This window comes from Odontesthes bonariensis, chromosome 17 (genome assembly GCF_027942865.1).
Source record: "Odontesthes bonariensis isolate fOdoBon6 chromosome 17, fOdoBon6.hap1, whole genome shotgun sequence".
Classification (NCBI taxonomy): Eukaryota; Metazoa; Chordata; class Actinopteri; order Atheriniformes; family Atherinopsidae; genus Odontesthes; species Odontesthes bonariensis.
In genome coordinates this window covers 16,920,124-16,937,099 of record NC_134522.1, presented here as the reverse complement: position 1 = coordinate 16,937,099, position 16,976 = coordinate 16,920,124, and the positions used below count along the sequence as shown (strand labels likewise).

The following is a 16,976-nucleotide window of genomic DNA, read 5'->3' as shown; positions in this document are numbered from 1 at the left end:
TTGGACCTTTTGGAGTGTCTTTACTCATCTGTGTTAGTTGGGTTCGATTTGAAATGGTCGCACAGCGCAGGCTGCGCGCCCTCCGGTTACCGAGCGCAGTGCTTTGAAAACCTGCGGGAAGTAACAGACATCTGTCAATTACAGGCGGACACCGGAAGTCTGAAGTACCATATTTCAAACTAAAGGCTTCATTCTGCCTCCATTTTTCCTGAAGATCGGCGAGGTCTTCTGTTTATTCTGAACAGCCGACCAGAACCTGCACGCCTCTCCGTTCACAGACTTGACGCGGATCCGTGATTTCCATCAAACGAGTGGAGTTCAAGAAGCGCACTTCCATCAGATGCCACCACCAGCGGATTCCCTCTGGCACAAAAGTGTTTAAACGCTCGTTTTTCCCCCTCATTCCCTCTTGGATTGGTACCAAAACATAACCACTTGTTTTGTTTTAGATGAAGAATGGGCTGCGCAATATCAGGTCTAGCAGCAAAATCGGAGTTTGCAGAAAGGGGCAGAGAGGATGAAGCTGCGCATCCCAGCGAGAAGCAGATTCAGATGATTAAGGATTCGTGGAAAGTTATTCGGGACGATATAGCCAAAGTTGGGATTATAATGTTCGTCAGGTAAGATGTTAAAAACCTGTTATGGACTTTTCAGGCGTGGGTTGCATTTCATACGATTTAGATAGCAAAATATGATCTAGTGAGTTGACCTTCAGGATGACATGCTGAAAAGTTTAAGATTAAGAGCGTTATAGTGAAAATGAATAAGATAAAACAGGCTTGCATGTAATCACACACCCGCAGGCTTTAAAAACTGTTATTTCCAGGTGAGATTTTAAGTTTAAGTGGGGGTACTGGAAAAAAAAAAAAAAGCAACCCTGGATACAAAAACAAGTCAGTTTTGTTCAGTTTACACGCTTTGATATTTTTTGACATCCAGCATGTTCAACCGAAAAAGAAGCAAATCTATGTCTTTTCAGTGAAACGTCTACTCTATGCTGACCTCTCGGCCTTACACAACGAGGTCTCCAGGGGGGTTTGTGGATGCACTGTGATGGTGACATGGTGCCTGACCTTTTACAAGCCACAGCATCCCTCCTCCACATCCCTCTGTTCTATCTGACCCGCTGCTTTTCATTGAGAGCTGAGAGCAGAACGCCCTCCATCGCCTCTTATAACTTCACATTATATCTGAACACCATTATATAATATTATTGTGCTTTTGGTCTGCCACAGTCCCGTAAAATTAAAGGCATTCATCATCAGGAAAACTAATGTCTACCAGTCATGATGATAACCAGCGTCCGGGAAAAGATCTTTGGCTCTTTGGCAGTTGAAATAAACCAAATGAAGGGAAAAGGGTGATGAAGACTGCGGAACAGATTCAGAATAACCTGTTTTTCACTAAATTGAACATCTGAACACCTGTCTCCCTGACAAGGAATGATCCTCTATAAAATGTAATCGAAATAAGGGAAAGGTGGAACAAAAAGTTGTGAATAATACATTATTGTATTGAATGCAACCTCTGTGCAGCGCCAATTAAAATTTCACTTGAGCTATTCAGGGCGCTGCATTGTCTCCGTATGTTTTGGGTGCTTGCATGTGCACTCATGTCCACAAGAGAAACGAACAATGGAAGAAAATGACGAGAGCTCCACATGTAGCCCGTGTGGTGACAGTACTGAAATGGAAGCAGCCCCCCCCCCCCCCCCCCCACACTCCTTTTGTTGGAAAATGAGCTGGTGAGCTGGAAAAGAGAAAGAATATCTCCCAATTTCTGTCATTTAATCAAGCATAAACTCCAAAAGCTTTGAAATAGCCAGATACACTTGCATTTTAATGAAAAGTTACGCTAAAGCTTCTTAAATTTGAAGTACTATAATTTGTGAAATGGTTAGAATAGGGTGACTGTAGATAGATCAAACAGGTTGGCATTATAATTAGCTTCTGCTTGACACATGAAAACATGCTTTACAAGCCTCTATAGTCACTCACTTTGTCTTTAGTTGTAGCATGGTGGCCTTGTCAATATGTTGTATTTCTATGGATTTATCTGCATGGTAGCAAAGGCCACATAGCATCATAGTGGTATGTTTAGTTTAGTTTTTTATTCCTAGAGCCCGTTAGAGAGGCCATCGCCTCTCAAATACCTCTTCCTAAACATCTACTTATCTCTTTATCTGTCGAGGGGACATATGTTGTGGAAATCTGACGTGTTTATTCATGGGGACCTTTTCAGGGTTAAAAACTCTGGTCTCCTCTCTCGCTCTCTCGCAGCGCTACAGGCCATGGACAAAGCAATAAACAGAAAACATAATAAGCTTCTATTTCACACACAACACTTATTATTTTCAGGTTTTATCAATACCGAACTCAGTCTGACCGATCAGATGCTCAGTCTGTGAAGAATTACAGATTTCAGGGAAGTTAAAACTATATTAGGGGTCTTCGTCCTTTTGGACTCAGGATTTTTGATTTCAGAGTCCACGGCACAACTGCTGAGAACATTTGAACAATTCATCTAAGTTCTGATGTCTACACTTTTATTTTAGCTTGCTGGAAAAACCTAATGACTATAACCCTTGCATCTCAGTGCGAGAGCCATCCAGAGCAGTTTGCTCTGTATTGCGGTAGCATGACTAATCACGGGTTCCCTGAGCTGGAGAATGAAAGGATCTCTGATTGGAGATGGCAGCATGGTTAAAGTCTCTCTGGTCAAGGAAATCAATTGAGGTTAAATCAGAAAAGGAGAACACTAGCAGATGCAGTTGCTTCATTTAACTGATGCTCTGTCCCTGCTCTGACAATGGACACAACTATGGCTAGAAATGACTGTATGGATTGCCTGGCTGACAAACTCACAGGTCCCCATATCCTGTTTCTGATTGCAGCTGTTGGTTGTGAAAACCAGAGCGGAAGGCAGTGGTGATAAGAAGAAACAGAGCAAGATCAAAACACAAAATCAGATCTCTATTCAAAGTGCCGGATGGGGAGAAAGGCCGAATAGTGAGGCTACGAAAGAAAATGTTGCTGAGATGAAATCTGCATATTTACCCTCTGCATTGCGAATACAGGATTACAGCTGTGTGACCGTTCATAATAAAGCTCCTGGGGTTACATTATCACACTTAGGAAACTCAAGAGGAGGTTTGTTTTGGTGTGGGAATGGCTGTGACAGGCTGCCTCATAAGTGGCTCTCAGAGGCTCATGGATGGCTGCTTCTGCTGCTGTTGTCTTGGTAACAGGTTGTTTGAGACCCATCCCGAATGCAAGGATGTCTTCTTCCTGTTCCGAGATGTGGAGGACCTGGAGAGGCTGAGGACCAACCGGGAACTCAGGGCTCACGGCCTGCGGTAAGTTGCAGACTGCTCATCTAAACACATCAATATATCAGCGTAATAAGTGAAAGTCAATGAAAGCATAGCATAGAACTGCCTTTCATACATAGGGAACGAAGGCATATTGACATCTAGTACCCTTTTGACCTGGCTACACTGAAGGGGATCAAACTATAACAAACACCAAATGAGGTCATATTGCTATTTAACGATCCATTTGTCTCTCTGTTTGACCCTTTTTTTCTTTTTACCATGAGTGAAAAGGCCTCAGGGTCTGGTTTGCTTTCATTTCTCAAAACATGGATTGCAAAGCAGCAGCAGCTTTGTTTGAAATGCACCAAATTTTCCAGGTACACTCAGGGAGAAGTATCCACTTGCCTCAGTAAGAATTTATGGCAGCACCAGAGAGAAAACAACAGTGTCCGTGTTTGTGGAAGTAAAAATCATTCATCTGTTTAAATAGCTTTTGGACACAGAGGGATGTACTCATCCATCTATTCATAGTTGGGTTTGGTCTTTTCGGGGAATTTGTCTCGAGAAACAATATCACAAGCTTTATTCTTTGGGGTAATTCTTGTTTTTCTCTCATTTAACAACAATGGAAGACAAGACCACATTGGGCTTATTGCTATATAAGACACAAACAGTTTGATAAGCGGTAGAGCAAAACACCTCAGGTGGTCTTATAATCAAAAAGTTCTGCTGCAGACAGGGTGCAAAATCTATCACAGCCAGCTGGGTGTTCCTCTACAGATAAAGCCAAAGCAGCTTATAACCACCTGAGGACCTGAAGGTGCAAGAGGGCAGCGTGGCATTTCAACAAGCTGTGCGCAGACAAAATGTATTTTGCATCCCAGCGTGAACCAGCTGCTCTTAAATACAGCGATAAGGCCAAGTGGCATTTCAGCCACACTCAAGGACATCAGCATGGATATCCACAATCACAGCAGCACAGAGAGAAGAGAGGTCTAGATAAAGTCTTACCCTGTGTTTCCCGTTCATGTTCAAAACGGTTACACACAGACCTCCACAGTGATGGCAGACAGACTCACCACAAAACAACAGGCAGTAATCATCTAATGGGTTTTTTCTGTTTTTCATAGACTTCAATTTTATCATAAATTATTTTGTGGCCGATCTCATTTCAACACGCACGAGTCAAATTGATCTCCTACGGAGGTCTATCTGTTGATAGCTGCCGGCTGCTCGTTGGTGGTTCAATTAGGCTGAGCATCTGATTACAAGCATTTTGCTTCCATCTCTCAGGGTGATGTCGTTTATTGAGAAAAGTGTGGCCAGACTGGATCAGCTGGAGAGACTGGAAGCACTGGCTGTGGAGCTGGGGAAAAGTCATTATCATTACAACGCCCCGCCTAAGTACTACAGTGTAAGACCCTCACAATCCCAGCAGGACTGAGCTGCTGTCTGTCTGTGTGATGCTGCCTTTTTATAACTGAATACACTCGTTCCTTATTTAAGCTCATACTGAGGTTCTTTGCTATACTTTACCGACATACAGACAGCAGCTGATTAAACTTGATCTGAACTCATCTACTCTAATAAAAATTCTAGCTTTATTTACCACGCCATCTTATCAGTTTCTCACATTTGTATGTTCCAGTATGTCGGAGCTGAGTTCATCTGTGCTGTGCAGCCAATACTGAAGGAGAGCTGGACCGCGGAGCTGGAGGAGGCATGGAAGGTATCACGGTTATCATCACCAATACTGGGTCAATAGCTTCCCAAATAATGTAAAAAAATGAGGCATTAGAACCTGAAAGGATTGATTAAGCATCTCAAAATAATCCTTTACTATCTCAACTGATGTGGTTTCTCGGGTTCAGTATTATCGAAAGCACTTAGGTAGCATTTCAAAATAGTGACTTAATGTCTGAAAATAACGACTTCTCATACTCAAGGAGGATCCTTAACAGCTATATTTTTGTGATGTCGCATCATAAAACCTCGTCAAAGGGCTCTCCTGATGTCAACAGCCCTTTGGAGAACTTGTGAAAATTTCTGTGTGTTCTCAAAGTACCCACAATGCTTTGAGCATGCTGGAGACAGTGCAGATGGTAGATCGATTAGAGTTGGCGCCATGCACATTAAGATTTCTTGTGTGTTTTCCCATTATTTAGCTTTCTAATGTCTTCCAGCAAAGAACAGTAAAGTGTAAGTGGCTGTTAGATTGCCAGCGATCAGATATTTAACAACAAGGACAGTTTTTCAATTATTGTGTGTAATTGATGGTGGGACGTTGGTGTGAGCGCTTGTTAGGACTGTAAAATTGGTTGTTTTCAGCATGCAAAATGTGACTTAAAAGGTCACATTATACCAAGAAAGCACCAACATTCTTATAGTTAAAATGGTTTACATGAGTGATAAGCTCACATATACCATTTTAAACTTAGTGTATCAAAATAATGAGCTAGAAAAAAAAAAAACGAGGACTCGCCATCTCAGCGTAAAGAACTGTTATCTTAAAATAGTAAATACTTAAATACTATATACTTTCTGGAAATATTAAGTCTCCAAAAGTTTAAACTTTGTATCTTAAAAGAATGATGCTACAATGGAAGCTTAAGCTAAAAAAAAAAAAAAAAAGTTAGATATTTAAAAATATTGATATTGTATCTCAAAATTGTAAGGGAAAAATCTGAGCTGAGTATAGTTTCTCTATTTTGTGAATTAGTGAGCCAATATTAAGTGGAAGGCTCTCATAATTGGTATGAATGGGCTTCCCTATACATGCCCCGTGAAAGATGTTAACAGTCCAAACAAACACAAAAGCCAAAGAAGTAAATCGTATAGAGTGTTCGATAGCAAACGCTAACCTAAAGCAGAATAAACATCTGAAAACAGTTCAGAATGCCTGAATGTTGAACTGCATAATGTTCCTGTGTTATTGTGTGTTTCTGATGGGTCTGTTGGTGCCAGGTTTACTTTGCATGTATTAATGCAAAGGTTGAAAAAAAGATAAATTTGGCTACAAACTCACCAGAATGCAGGAAATAATGTGTCTGACACTTAAGATTTCCTGAAGTGTCACACTTCTGCTTAATGTGCCCCCCCCCCCCCCCCCCCCCAATATTCAGACTAAATCTCCTGGGCACAGTCATCACTGTCAACAATGACGTCTGCCTCACACTTATGCACATCTCTGTAATGCGCCATGTAACACGTCAAAAGGGAAAGCGGCGTAACTTGAGCCTGACTTGTGTGAACATTTACATTTCACTGAACAATAAACGGGCACATCGGAAATTGGAGCGCGGCTCTGCCACATCGTGTCATATCAGTCCGAGATCTCGACAAGTCCGCAGCTGCTCTGCATTCAGTCACAACAGATGCCTCGCCTTTCAGATGGGAGAGTAAAATTTTGTTTGCCCACTCTTTAATGCGTGCTGTTATTTTCCTTTTCATCCAGACCATGTTCCAGTATGTGACCAGCCTGATGAGGCAGGGATATCAGGAGGAGAGCGCCCGACAGCGCCACCTCACAATGTCCCCAAAGGACAGACTGGATAAGAAGACCACAGCACTATGAGATTTCCTAACAGACTGTTTTTAACCACCACAGCACAGAAATGTGTGTATGTATATATAGTGTACTTAACGTCTTGTTTTCTACGCTGCTCATCTTCAGTCATTATTTGCTAGTTTGTGGGACTGGACCAACAAGAACAGTAATTTTTAACAAAGGAATTTATTTCTGAACATAAAGTCTGCTGCAGTCCTCTTCAGGACTCGGGGGGACGACAAACATTCTGGTTGTGGTTCAACCTGCCTTTTAATTGTGATTAACAAAAAATACATTAGAAATACAGCCAATTCTGTGTATTCAGAACTCAAACAAGCCTTTTGGTTTCATTTTTTCGACTTGAAACGTTTTTGTGCTACTTCATTGGCGTCTTTCAGAAAAGGGAACTTTCAATTACCGACAAAATTACAGGTTTTATTGGCCTTTAACGATTTAAGACAATTAACAGCATGGTGCGGGCATGTAAAGACAAAAGAGGCTAAATAATTATTAATAAAAGTCAAAGTCAAACACAGTGACTTCAGACAAAACTAAAATAAAACTATGCGATTCAGTTTTGTGTTTCTGAGTACCCACATTAAATTAATAAAGAAAAAAAAATAGGGAAGGAGGACATCAAGCATCCTTCCAAATGAAAAGTATCAGAAATGGGGACTAACAATTTAATGAAATGAAAGGCTGTTAATCACTGGGCTCCTTGGATTTGGCTCCTGAGGCACCACAGCTGTTCCAAAGCAGAAACGTTGGGTATTCAACAAGTTGGCTCGTTTCCTTCTGTATGAGAAATCCTCAGGTTTTTCTGTTCCTAATCACCAATGGCACCAAGCAGCCGGGGATGAGACATCACCATACAAACAATGGCAAAATATCTACAGTCACCAGGTGAATGAGCGGAGATTCTGAGCCCTCGAATGAATGGAAAGAGAGCCGAGTGGGGATGCAGATCACAAGGTGTCCTCTCCCATTCCCTCAGATTGTACAGGACAGTTTAGGTACCCAAGGTTATCTGTAAGAGTCTGTTGCTCATTGGGTGGCTTTTGTTTTCTTGCTTTTGCTTTTCTTATCTTTTTTCTTCAGACCATCCATGTGAGCTCTGAGGAGATTGGAGTACGCCTGGAAAGCAGAGTTCACAGTTATTACTAGCCATTTGATTAAAGATATAGGCAATTAAGAAACAAAGGATGGCTTCAGTATGTCTTTTCTTTACACAGAAGACCTAATCAACAGCAGCTGCACAAAAATGAATCTGAAAACACAAGATTGGCTCGACCTACCATTTGAAACTTAATTACTTCTTTGGTGCTGACCTGAAATTGTATGGAATTAGATTCAGCATTAACATCTCATGCATAAAGATGAGCATCAAATGGTCAGAGATCTGTAAGATCCAACATGAAAACACGTTACAACACAGCCAGCTCACCACTGTGCTAATTTTCTTCTTGCCATCCGACGCTCTGATGAGACACTTGTTATCAGCAGGTTCAAAAGACTCCGAGTGGCCCTTTCTGGGCGCTGGTTTTGTTCTGCCGTCATCTGGAAGAATAAAGCACATTGCATCACAGCTGCTAAGATATCAGCAAAGAGACATGATGAATTTAGTGAGCTGCACATCACTGCCTACTTACACTTCTTTAGTGTGATGACAACACTGCCTGACGTTCTGCACTTCTGGAAGAGCCGAGTGAGCTCCGTGAGAAACTGTAAAACGGAGAGAACGCATTGATGTTAAAGGGGAATTCCTGTATTTTCAACATTAAGCCTCTTTTCTGAGTCGTCTGCAATGTTTTAGAACCCCCCTCACCGCTTTTTTGATGTTTACTGCTGTCTCTGGTATTTGCCTAATTTTGATTCTTCTCAACCTGCTTCAGACATTTTTGTAGTTCTCTAGCACCGGAAATGCTGCTAGGTGTATTGCATTTCCGGTGCGAGAGAACTACAAAAATGTCCGCTATTGACGAACGTCCAGTCTTCAACAGAACTCAATGGGATTTACAAAATGTCAAATAAAACACGACAGAAGCAACTTTTCGCTACGAAATTTGATATGGATTACCAGTCCACACCAGTAACCACTCCGGTGAGTTGATTATTTTGAAAACGGACGTTTATTGTGCTTTTACGGACCTTTTAAGACATGCACATGACTAGCCGTTCTGAAGCAGGTTGAGAAGAATCAAAATTAGGCAAATACCAGAGACAGCAGTAAACATCAAAAAAGCGGTGAGGGGGGTTCTAAAACATTGCAGACGACTCAGAAAAGAGGCTTAATGTTGAAAATACAGGAATTCCCCTTTAATGCTACTAAGGTTACATTTACACTGTTTATATTCACAGATAGAAACTGACCTCCCAACTCTGTTCAGAAAATAAAGAACGGCTCTACAAGTCTTAAAAGTGAAAGACATTGGTCCTTGTATTTATCCACACAAATCACAGTTAGTACGACTTGAAACTGCTCGAGTGTCGATTTGAAAGTTGCAGCCGCAAGGAATTGTGGGGCAGAATTATCCCCCATCTTCCATAAGCGACGGTCCAGTGTTTCCTGTGCTAAAGGAGCTCTTCAAGGGAGCACCTTTCCTTACTATTCAGACAAACTCAAACAGCTCTTATCGTTTCTGCTACTTAGATACTTCCAGGTAAATTCAATCAGCGAGGAACCTTCCAAGGTAAAAAAAAGACCATGATGATGAATTATTTAAATTACATTATTGCTCACTGAGCCATGATGTTTCCCCTTCCGTATCTTCAGGCAAACACATTTCATACCCTTAAATTGGTTTGTTTTAATATGAAAGGTGAACTTTTAATATAAAATTCAGCCTATGACACAGACTGGCTCATTTCATTACTTTCTTTTTTTCCCCCAAGAAGCAAAATGTGGCATTTTTTGACATATTCACCAGTTCTGCTAAACAACCAACAGCTTTGAAACTGGACAGATACCTACAAAAGGTTGTTATACTACACAGAAATGATCAGTACTTTTTGAGCAGTATGTAAGCTCTGACTCGTGTTTCATTGCCTTTATCTTGAGAAATAAAATAAAAATGAATAAATTAAATGTGTCCAACCACTCAAAATGGTGTAGATCAAGTGCAAATCATGCTCTGTAAGGAAATAACAGGAACTGGTCGTGTATAAGAAGGCCTATTACACCCCCAAACTAGCTCAGTAACTCAGTTTAACTCACCCTCTGTAAAAGCTAATGTAAATCAATAAATAACTCAGTTTGGGTTAAATAATGGGACGTTTTAAAGAGCACATAGATTAACCTTTTACTTAAAAATAAATAAATAAATCAAGCAGCTGAAGTTGATTGAAAACTGATTGAATTAGCCTACAATAGCATTTCCGGGCGATTCAACCATATGGTTTACAATGGCAAGTCAGAGGAAGGTACCTACAGGACGTAATATGTCATATGGTGATCAAGTCAGGAAAAGTATATTCACATTTACTCTTTGACATAGTACAGCCCATGTTATGGAGTGCTAACAGTCCGAATTGAATTGAAGTGAATTAATGTAAAAACAGCTCAAAATTTAGCGTTGAGTTATGAGGAGCCATTTACTAGTTTTCACCATGCCGAAAAATACAACTTGTTTAACAGATCACACAGTTGTCAGCTTAACTAAACCAAAATTAGCTTCAATCTAAGCTAGTTAGTGAGGCTAGCTTCCTTAACGATGAGGCTATTAGCGAGGTGGCTATTAGACAGCCAAAGCTGACAGTTTTTTATCTTCAGTTGATAACCGACAGCAGCTAAACACCAGGTGATATACTCCATGCTCTTACCGAATCATTTTCAAGTAGCACCATTGTCTCTGCTTCAGTTCTGATGTGGTGTTAGCTCACTACACGCAAGCTAACTGCAGTGAAGCACACGTACTACAACTCAAAGCTCCGCCCTGGGCAATCACTGCGGGGTCCCCACCGGCCTCACACTGCCCCCTGCTGTAAGGGAAGGCAATAACAAACTACACCTCTGTGTGCGGAGGGACAGGGTACTACACGGAGGTATTGTTTCCCTCTACAGCTTGACAATTGTGTATTTTGCCAGCTCTTTATATGTTTCTTATTAAGTCAAATGTTAATTGTAAATGTTTTCAGTTTCTACAGTTGTCCCCATGCCTGAAAAGAAAATCCTTCTTTTGACTTAGGTAATACTTATACGCTGTATGTGAATGTGTCTCTACTGTTTCTGGGACGGCACACCCACATTTGCTGTCTTGGTGTTATCCAATTCATAACAAGCTCAACCCAAGCCCTAACCTGATTATAACAACAAGATCTCCTCCCACGCAAGGAAATTTGTCTTGAGGCGTTTTCTACATTTACAAAAAAAAAAAAAAAAAAGACCTAACTTTGTTTTATTTCTCCCATCTATATTCCTGTTCATTTTTAACATATCCTGACAGTCTGTACCAACAACAAATTTCCTTACAGGAAACTGTGATGTTAATCCAGTAACATCCCTTTTCTTCTTTTTAAAAATCTCCATCAATCTTGTAGCTTGTGAGGGAGCTATATCATACGCCGTGCATCTAAAACAGGTTTTAGTATTGCTCTAAAGTATAAATCAGCATCGCAATTCAACACAACAGACCCAGGTATAGTTGAAATAGACATTTCAGTGCTTTTGGGCTATCAAGACAGTATCTGCTACAGAGCAGGAGGACCAATCTAAAATGATCAGATTAGTTGCAACAGACTGTAGTTGTGGCAGTGATTATACATGTCCAGACGTGAAAAAAAGCCACACCCCTCGTTAAAGTATTGGGTTTTACATATGCTTGTTTTGCATGCACAGGACCAGTGCATCTGGGAGTCATTGAATCGACCGTGAACTCCTCTGTATACCGAAGTATTGTAGAGTCAAATGTGAGGCCATCGGTCTTACAGCTAAAGCTTGGCTGAAACTGGATCATCCAACAGGACAATGATCCCAAACACAGCAGCAAATCCAAGACAGAATGACTTGAGAAGAAAAGCATCAAACTGTTGCAATGGCCCAGTCAAAATCCAGGCCTCAAACCGAAACACTGTGGGAGACCTTCAGAGAGTTTGTGCGTAAACGAATCCTGCAAACCTCACTGAGCAGAAGCAAAATTGTAAAGAAAAGCAGACCACTATATTTAGAGAAAGCCACATTTTGTTAAAAAAGAAAAAATTGTCATGTATTTCCTGGGAATTTCTTTGTTAAAGCAATGCTAAAAAAAAAAGTCAACAAAGATGTCGTGTATACAAGAACAGCTGCGACTTTAACCACAGGCCTGAGGCTGTGACACAGAAGTTGCACAGGTGTACTGAACCACAACTGAACCAGTTGTGTTGGCTGAAATAAACAACTGTGATGTCCTGTTCCTCTTTCACTCACTTCTGTTTCTGGAGGTACCAGCAAATCCTAATTCTGGCATCGGAGTCTGGTTTTACAATGATTAATGTGTTTGCGTTGCACTGCACATTGTGCTCAGTCCCACCATGTACCTCCTAAGGAGACAAAGTCTCACAGATTTTGAAAGTTGGAACTACATAAGTAATGCATATCTGGTACTGTAAAAGGACAGTTTATTGTACAGTATATACACATATCAGACATTTAAAGACAGTGCAACAATGGACAATAATTATCTCTAAAAAATATTGCTAGTTTAGTAAACCTTTGTAATTTGAAAACAGCATACATGGTTGATTTTGACAAACATGTTGTTGAACACACAACTTTGATTGAAATGCAGTCTTGATAACAAAATAAACACATATCACTTCAGTCATTTTGACAATGCACAGTCCGGGTGGTGCCCGAGGTCAGCCAGGTGCACAGCGAACTCTGAGTTCCAGTCCCTGTCAAAGACTTCCTTCAGCTGGCCATGCAGGGTCTTATTCTTCCATTCAGGATGAGGAGTATGCTGGGAAACCACCAGACTCACACCAGCTGTGGTCAGGAAGTAGTCCCCTGCCCAGTTGGAGGTACCTGGGTGGCGAAACAGCGTTGTCAAAGATCAATGATTAACACTGCAGAACTTTCAAAACACACAGATGCACTAGAGTCAAGCCGCTTATTATAATCAACAATAAAACTCACCGATGTACGCCTCTCTATCAGTCACCATGTATTTATTATGGTTGACTCTGGAAAATGGAATATCTGACTGATTGCCCACAGGGATGATGTACAGTTTCTGTAAAAAAAAAGAAAAAAAACAGGATGTCTTGGTAAGAAAACTTGCTGTGGTGTAAGTTCAGCAGATGCATTTTTTCCACGTGTTGTCGTACTATTTGGATGTTTATGTGATGGTCAGGAGAATCTATTGAAGCCAGAGACAGCAGGAAAGGCAGCATGGCTGGATTAGAGTCCCTCCCGCAGCTGATCAGCATCCTGATCTTGACCTTCTTCTCGAATGCAGCCGTCCTTAAGGCATCGTCGATGAACGGCCAGTATCTGTAAGGTTAAAATCAAATCAAATCAAATCAAATTTATTTGTATTGCACATTTCATGTACAAACAGTTCAAAGTGCTTTAAAATAAAAGCATTGCAGCAGGGAGTGCAAGAAGCATTAAAAATACATAAAAGAATATAAAGAGAAACAAATAAAATAATTTAAATGAATTTAAAAACAGGCAACAGTTTAGATAAGTTAAAAGATATTTCATGCATAGACACATGAGAACAGAAATGTCTTTAACCTGGATTTAAAAATGTCTCCATTTGGTGAAAGTTTAATCTCCACTGGCAGTTTGTTCCACTTGTTGGCAGCATAACAGCTAAATGCTGCTTCTCCATGTTTAGTCTGGACTCTGGACTGGACCAGCTGACCTGAGTCCTTGGATCTAAGAGCTCTGCTGGGTTTATATTCTCTGAACATATCACAGATGTATTTTGGGCCTAAACCGTTCTGGGATTTGTAAACCATCAGCAGGCTTTTAAAATCTATTCTGTGACTGACTGGAAGCCAGTGTAAAGATATTAAAACTGGTGTGATGTGTTCAGATCTCTTAGTCCCAGAGTTAGAAAGTTATAGATGGAAAGGGAAAGAAAAGGTGACTTATTACTTGCGAGGGTTTTCAAAGAGCGTGGTGGGGAAGTACTCCATGACGGCTACGTCAACAAAGTGCTGAGCCTCTGAGATGGTGGAAATAATTGCCTCCAGGTCTTGAGTCCTTGATGGAGGACAGAAAGATGGTGGGGAACCCTGAGGTGGAGCACAAATAACAAAACAAAAAGATTTCATCTATGTAACCTTTGTTTTTGGTGGCTGAAATTATGACGCCTTCATTCAGGATCATCACTTCCATGTAAATGCAACAACAACATTGTACTGTAAACAGGAAGTGAAACCTAAGGAACTCACAGCAAGGTACAAACTGCTCGAGCTATTATCCTCTTTCACCAGCAGGGGGTGGTGTTTGTTGATGGTGGTGTCAAACTTAGCAGGCCAGGGCTGTGGCAGGGTGCTGTTGGGTTGTCCCATCACCCAGTAGGACTGGAATATCTTCAGGAGGTCCTTTGCTAGACTGGAGCAGTTGTAGACCACCACTCCCAGTTCCTTCACCTGCAGTCAAAACGATGATGATGGAATGATGGGCTTCTTTGGAAATGATTTAAATGGGAAAATAAGCCCCTAGAGGCTGAAATAACTGATGTTTTCACCTGTGTTAAAGCCCTCCAGTCCATGTTGGCACTCCCAATGAACACATGTTTTCTGTCAACGATCCAGAACTTGCTGTGGAGGACACCCTTCATCAGGCGCCCAAAGTTTACCCTCCTCACCTGAACTCCTTCAGACAAGCAGAAACAGAGCAGTCACTACACCTCAAAAACACACGGGTGGACAGTATGTGAACGGGAGAGCCAGTTCCAAACCTTTCTGTTTTAAGATCTTTAAATCAGTGGAGTTCGTCCTGACGGAGGGAACACTGGTCACCACTCTGACGGATACATTCCTGGAGGGCAGCTCCTCAAGTCCTTTGAGGATGTCCCTTCCCTGCCGAGGACGGACATACTGTATTTTTAACACACGTACCCAGTACCCTTCAAAAGTCTTGAGCCACCCTTCATTTCTTTATACTTCGCTTCCAAGAAACCAGACTATCTTGTAATCTTTGAGAGTGGTAATGGGCAATATTCCCCAGGCTTTCTGAAGGTCTTTCTATGAATATTGGCTGCTGTTTAACTCATTGTTAGTTCAGTCCCTGCACCTGACCATTTTCACAAAGGAACGTGTGTTGATCTTTTTTTTTTTTTTTTTAAAGCCACCTAACAATGACCTATGAGAGGATGAAAAAGCCGCCTAACTCAAAGGATCAAACAATCCTGACGATATATAAAGAAATGAGGGGAGGATCAAGATTTTGCACACCACTGTGTTCAACAAAGGGTCAGGATATTTGGGAAGGAAGAAAGAAACTATATATATATATATATATATATATATATATATATATATATATATATACTATATATATACTGTATATATAAAGGCATGGCTCAATATATAAATTAATATGCCTTTAAATGCTACATAAGGAGTATTTCAAAAGGTATAAAATATGACATAAACTGATACGTATGTTTTATTCGATTTGCTTTGTCATTTCGTTTTCATTCATCTATACTTTTATATTCTCTATCCCCGTATTCATGGCTCTGTTATCTCTGCCCACTGTATTTACCTCAACATATGATACTGTGCAATTTAAAAAGGTACTATTTGATTTAGAAAGAATCCATTCTTTCTCCCTATCCATTTCCCTGAGTGTATACATTTGTCTCCTTTTATATGAATAAAAATGAATTTATGTCACATTTCATATATCAATTATTACCGTACCATAACATTTTGTTACGTTTCTAATTTTTAAAATATTATTCTTACACACACACATATATGTATATGTATGGATGTATAACTCACGGGAATGTCAGAAGAAGAGTTGACGTTGACGTCTTCGCCTGTTAACGTCCAATAGAAAGAGACCACTTCCACGTGGTCTGTTGCCATGGAGATCAGGTCTTTCCAGACTTGTTCCAGCGGAATCCCAAACGTCACATTTGCCTTATATTCTAACTGTTGAGGGATGCTCTCAACAAGAGCGATACTGTGGGATAACAAAAAAAAAAAAAGAATTAAAAAATGGACCCAAGAAGTACTGTTAATACTGTACATTTCAGATACCTTATACATTTTCTTTTATTCTTATTTTATATTCATTTTTCATATTTAATTTTAATTATCTTTTTATTGGTAGCAGGACAAGGAAGAATTTCACTGCACATTGTACTGTGTATGATTGTGTATGTGACAAATAAAACTATCTTGAATCTCGAATCTTGAATCTCAGCTTCATGAAGCAGAGCGCGTGGGGTTACCTGCACTGGTCAGAGGAGAAGTCGCCGCCACTGGTGTCCTCTGGGAGCGTGTCGTGATTTTTGGGAGCCGGCGGTCTCTCTAAAACAGCGATAGCAAGAATAATGCCCAGGACGGTCAGGCAGCCCAAAACCACAGCTAATGTGACACAGCTGGTGGTCCGCTGCGGGGAAATATTATCGATGTGAGGAAGAAAAAAGACCAAAAAAAAAGCAAAAAAATTGTCTGAAGTTACCGGTAAAATGACACAAAGGCAGTACTGTGTGTGCGTCTTCATTTAATAAGAGAAACTAACAACAAACAAACTCTTAAAGCGGAGTGAATAGTTTTGTAGTGTAATCTTACCCCTTTGTTTGAAACGTAACTGTCATGAAGGCTCGTGTACATCGAGGTCATCTTCCCTGTCGAGTACTGTTCACTTTTTGAAGATTAAAATCAGGAAATGAAGCGAGTTTGAGGCGCTGAAGGGTAACAAGAGCAGCTCATAATATTGCAGCTGGCATGGCTGAGAATTAATAAATTATTAAATTAAACAATAATTAAACTTATCAGCTCACAGACAAGATGCAGCTCCTTTTCCTCGACAAAAAGTTGTTTCTTCCCCTCTAGCATTCAGAACAAAACTACCAGAAAGTAATATCTCTGATGTTTAATTTATCCCAGGGCACTTCCTCTTTTTGCTTTCATTTCAGCTTTTTGGGCCATGCATTTGCTCTGCTCTGG

The 16,976-nt window shown here is 40.6% G+C and overlaps 3 protein-coding genes across 3 annotated transcripts; 1 reads left to right on the top strand and 2 right to left on the bottom strand.

The window, feature by feature from the left end:
* Positions 1–274: 274 nt before the first annotated feature.
* xgb (x globin) lies at positions 275–8,190 on the top strand. The gene is made up of 6 exons (XM_075448223.1): positions 275–374; positions 450–620; positions 3,248–3,355; positions 4,607–4,727; positions 4,962–5,042; positions 6,768–8,190. The coding sequence occupies exons 2-6, from the start codon at positions 457–459 to the stop codon at positions 6,885–6,887; spliced, it is 594 nt and encodes a 197-aa protein (XP_075304338.1). The 5' UTR covers positions 275–374; positions 450–456; the 3' UTR covers positions 6,888–8,190.
* Positions 7,112–10,802, bottom strand: srp14 (signal recognition particle 14). Its single transcript, XM_075448224.1, has 5 exons — positions 10,680–10,802; positions 8,510–8,582; positions 8,305–8,417; positions 8,156–8,188; positions 7,112–7,994 (listed from the first exon to the last, which is right to left on the bottom strand). The coding sequence occupies exons 1-5, from the start codon at positions 10,701–10,703 to the stop codon at positions 7,905–7,907; spliced, it is 333 nt and encodes a 110-aa protein (XP_075304339.1). The 5' UTR covers positions 10,704–10,802; the 3' UTR covers positions 7,112–7,904.
* Positions 10,803–12,444: 1,642 nt separating this feature from the next.
* pld4 (phospholipase D family member 4) lies at positions 12,445–16,940 on the bottom strand. Its single transcript, XM_075447714.1, has 11 exons — positions 16,811–16,940; positions 16,599–16,714; positions 16,256–16,416; positions 15,801–15,984; positions 14,750–14,870; positions 14,537–14,664; positions 14,238–14,438; positions 13,939–14,078; positions 13,161–13,326; positions 12,970–13,066; positions 12,445–12,858 (listed from the first exon to the last, which is right to left on the bottom strand). Exons 2-11 carry the CDS (start codon positions 16,647–16,649, stop codon positions 12,656–12,658), a joined length of 1,452 nt encoding a protein of 483 aa, XP_075303829.1. The 5' UTR covers positions 16,650–16,714; positions 16,811–16,940; the 3' UTR covers positions 12,445–12,655.
* Positions 16,941–16,976: the final 36 nt, after the last annotated feature.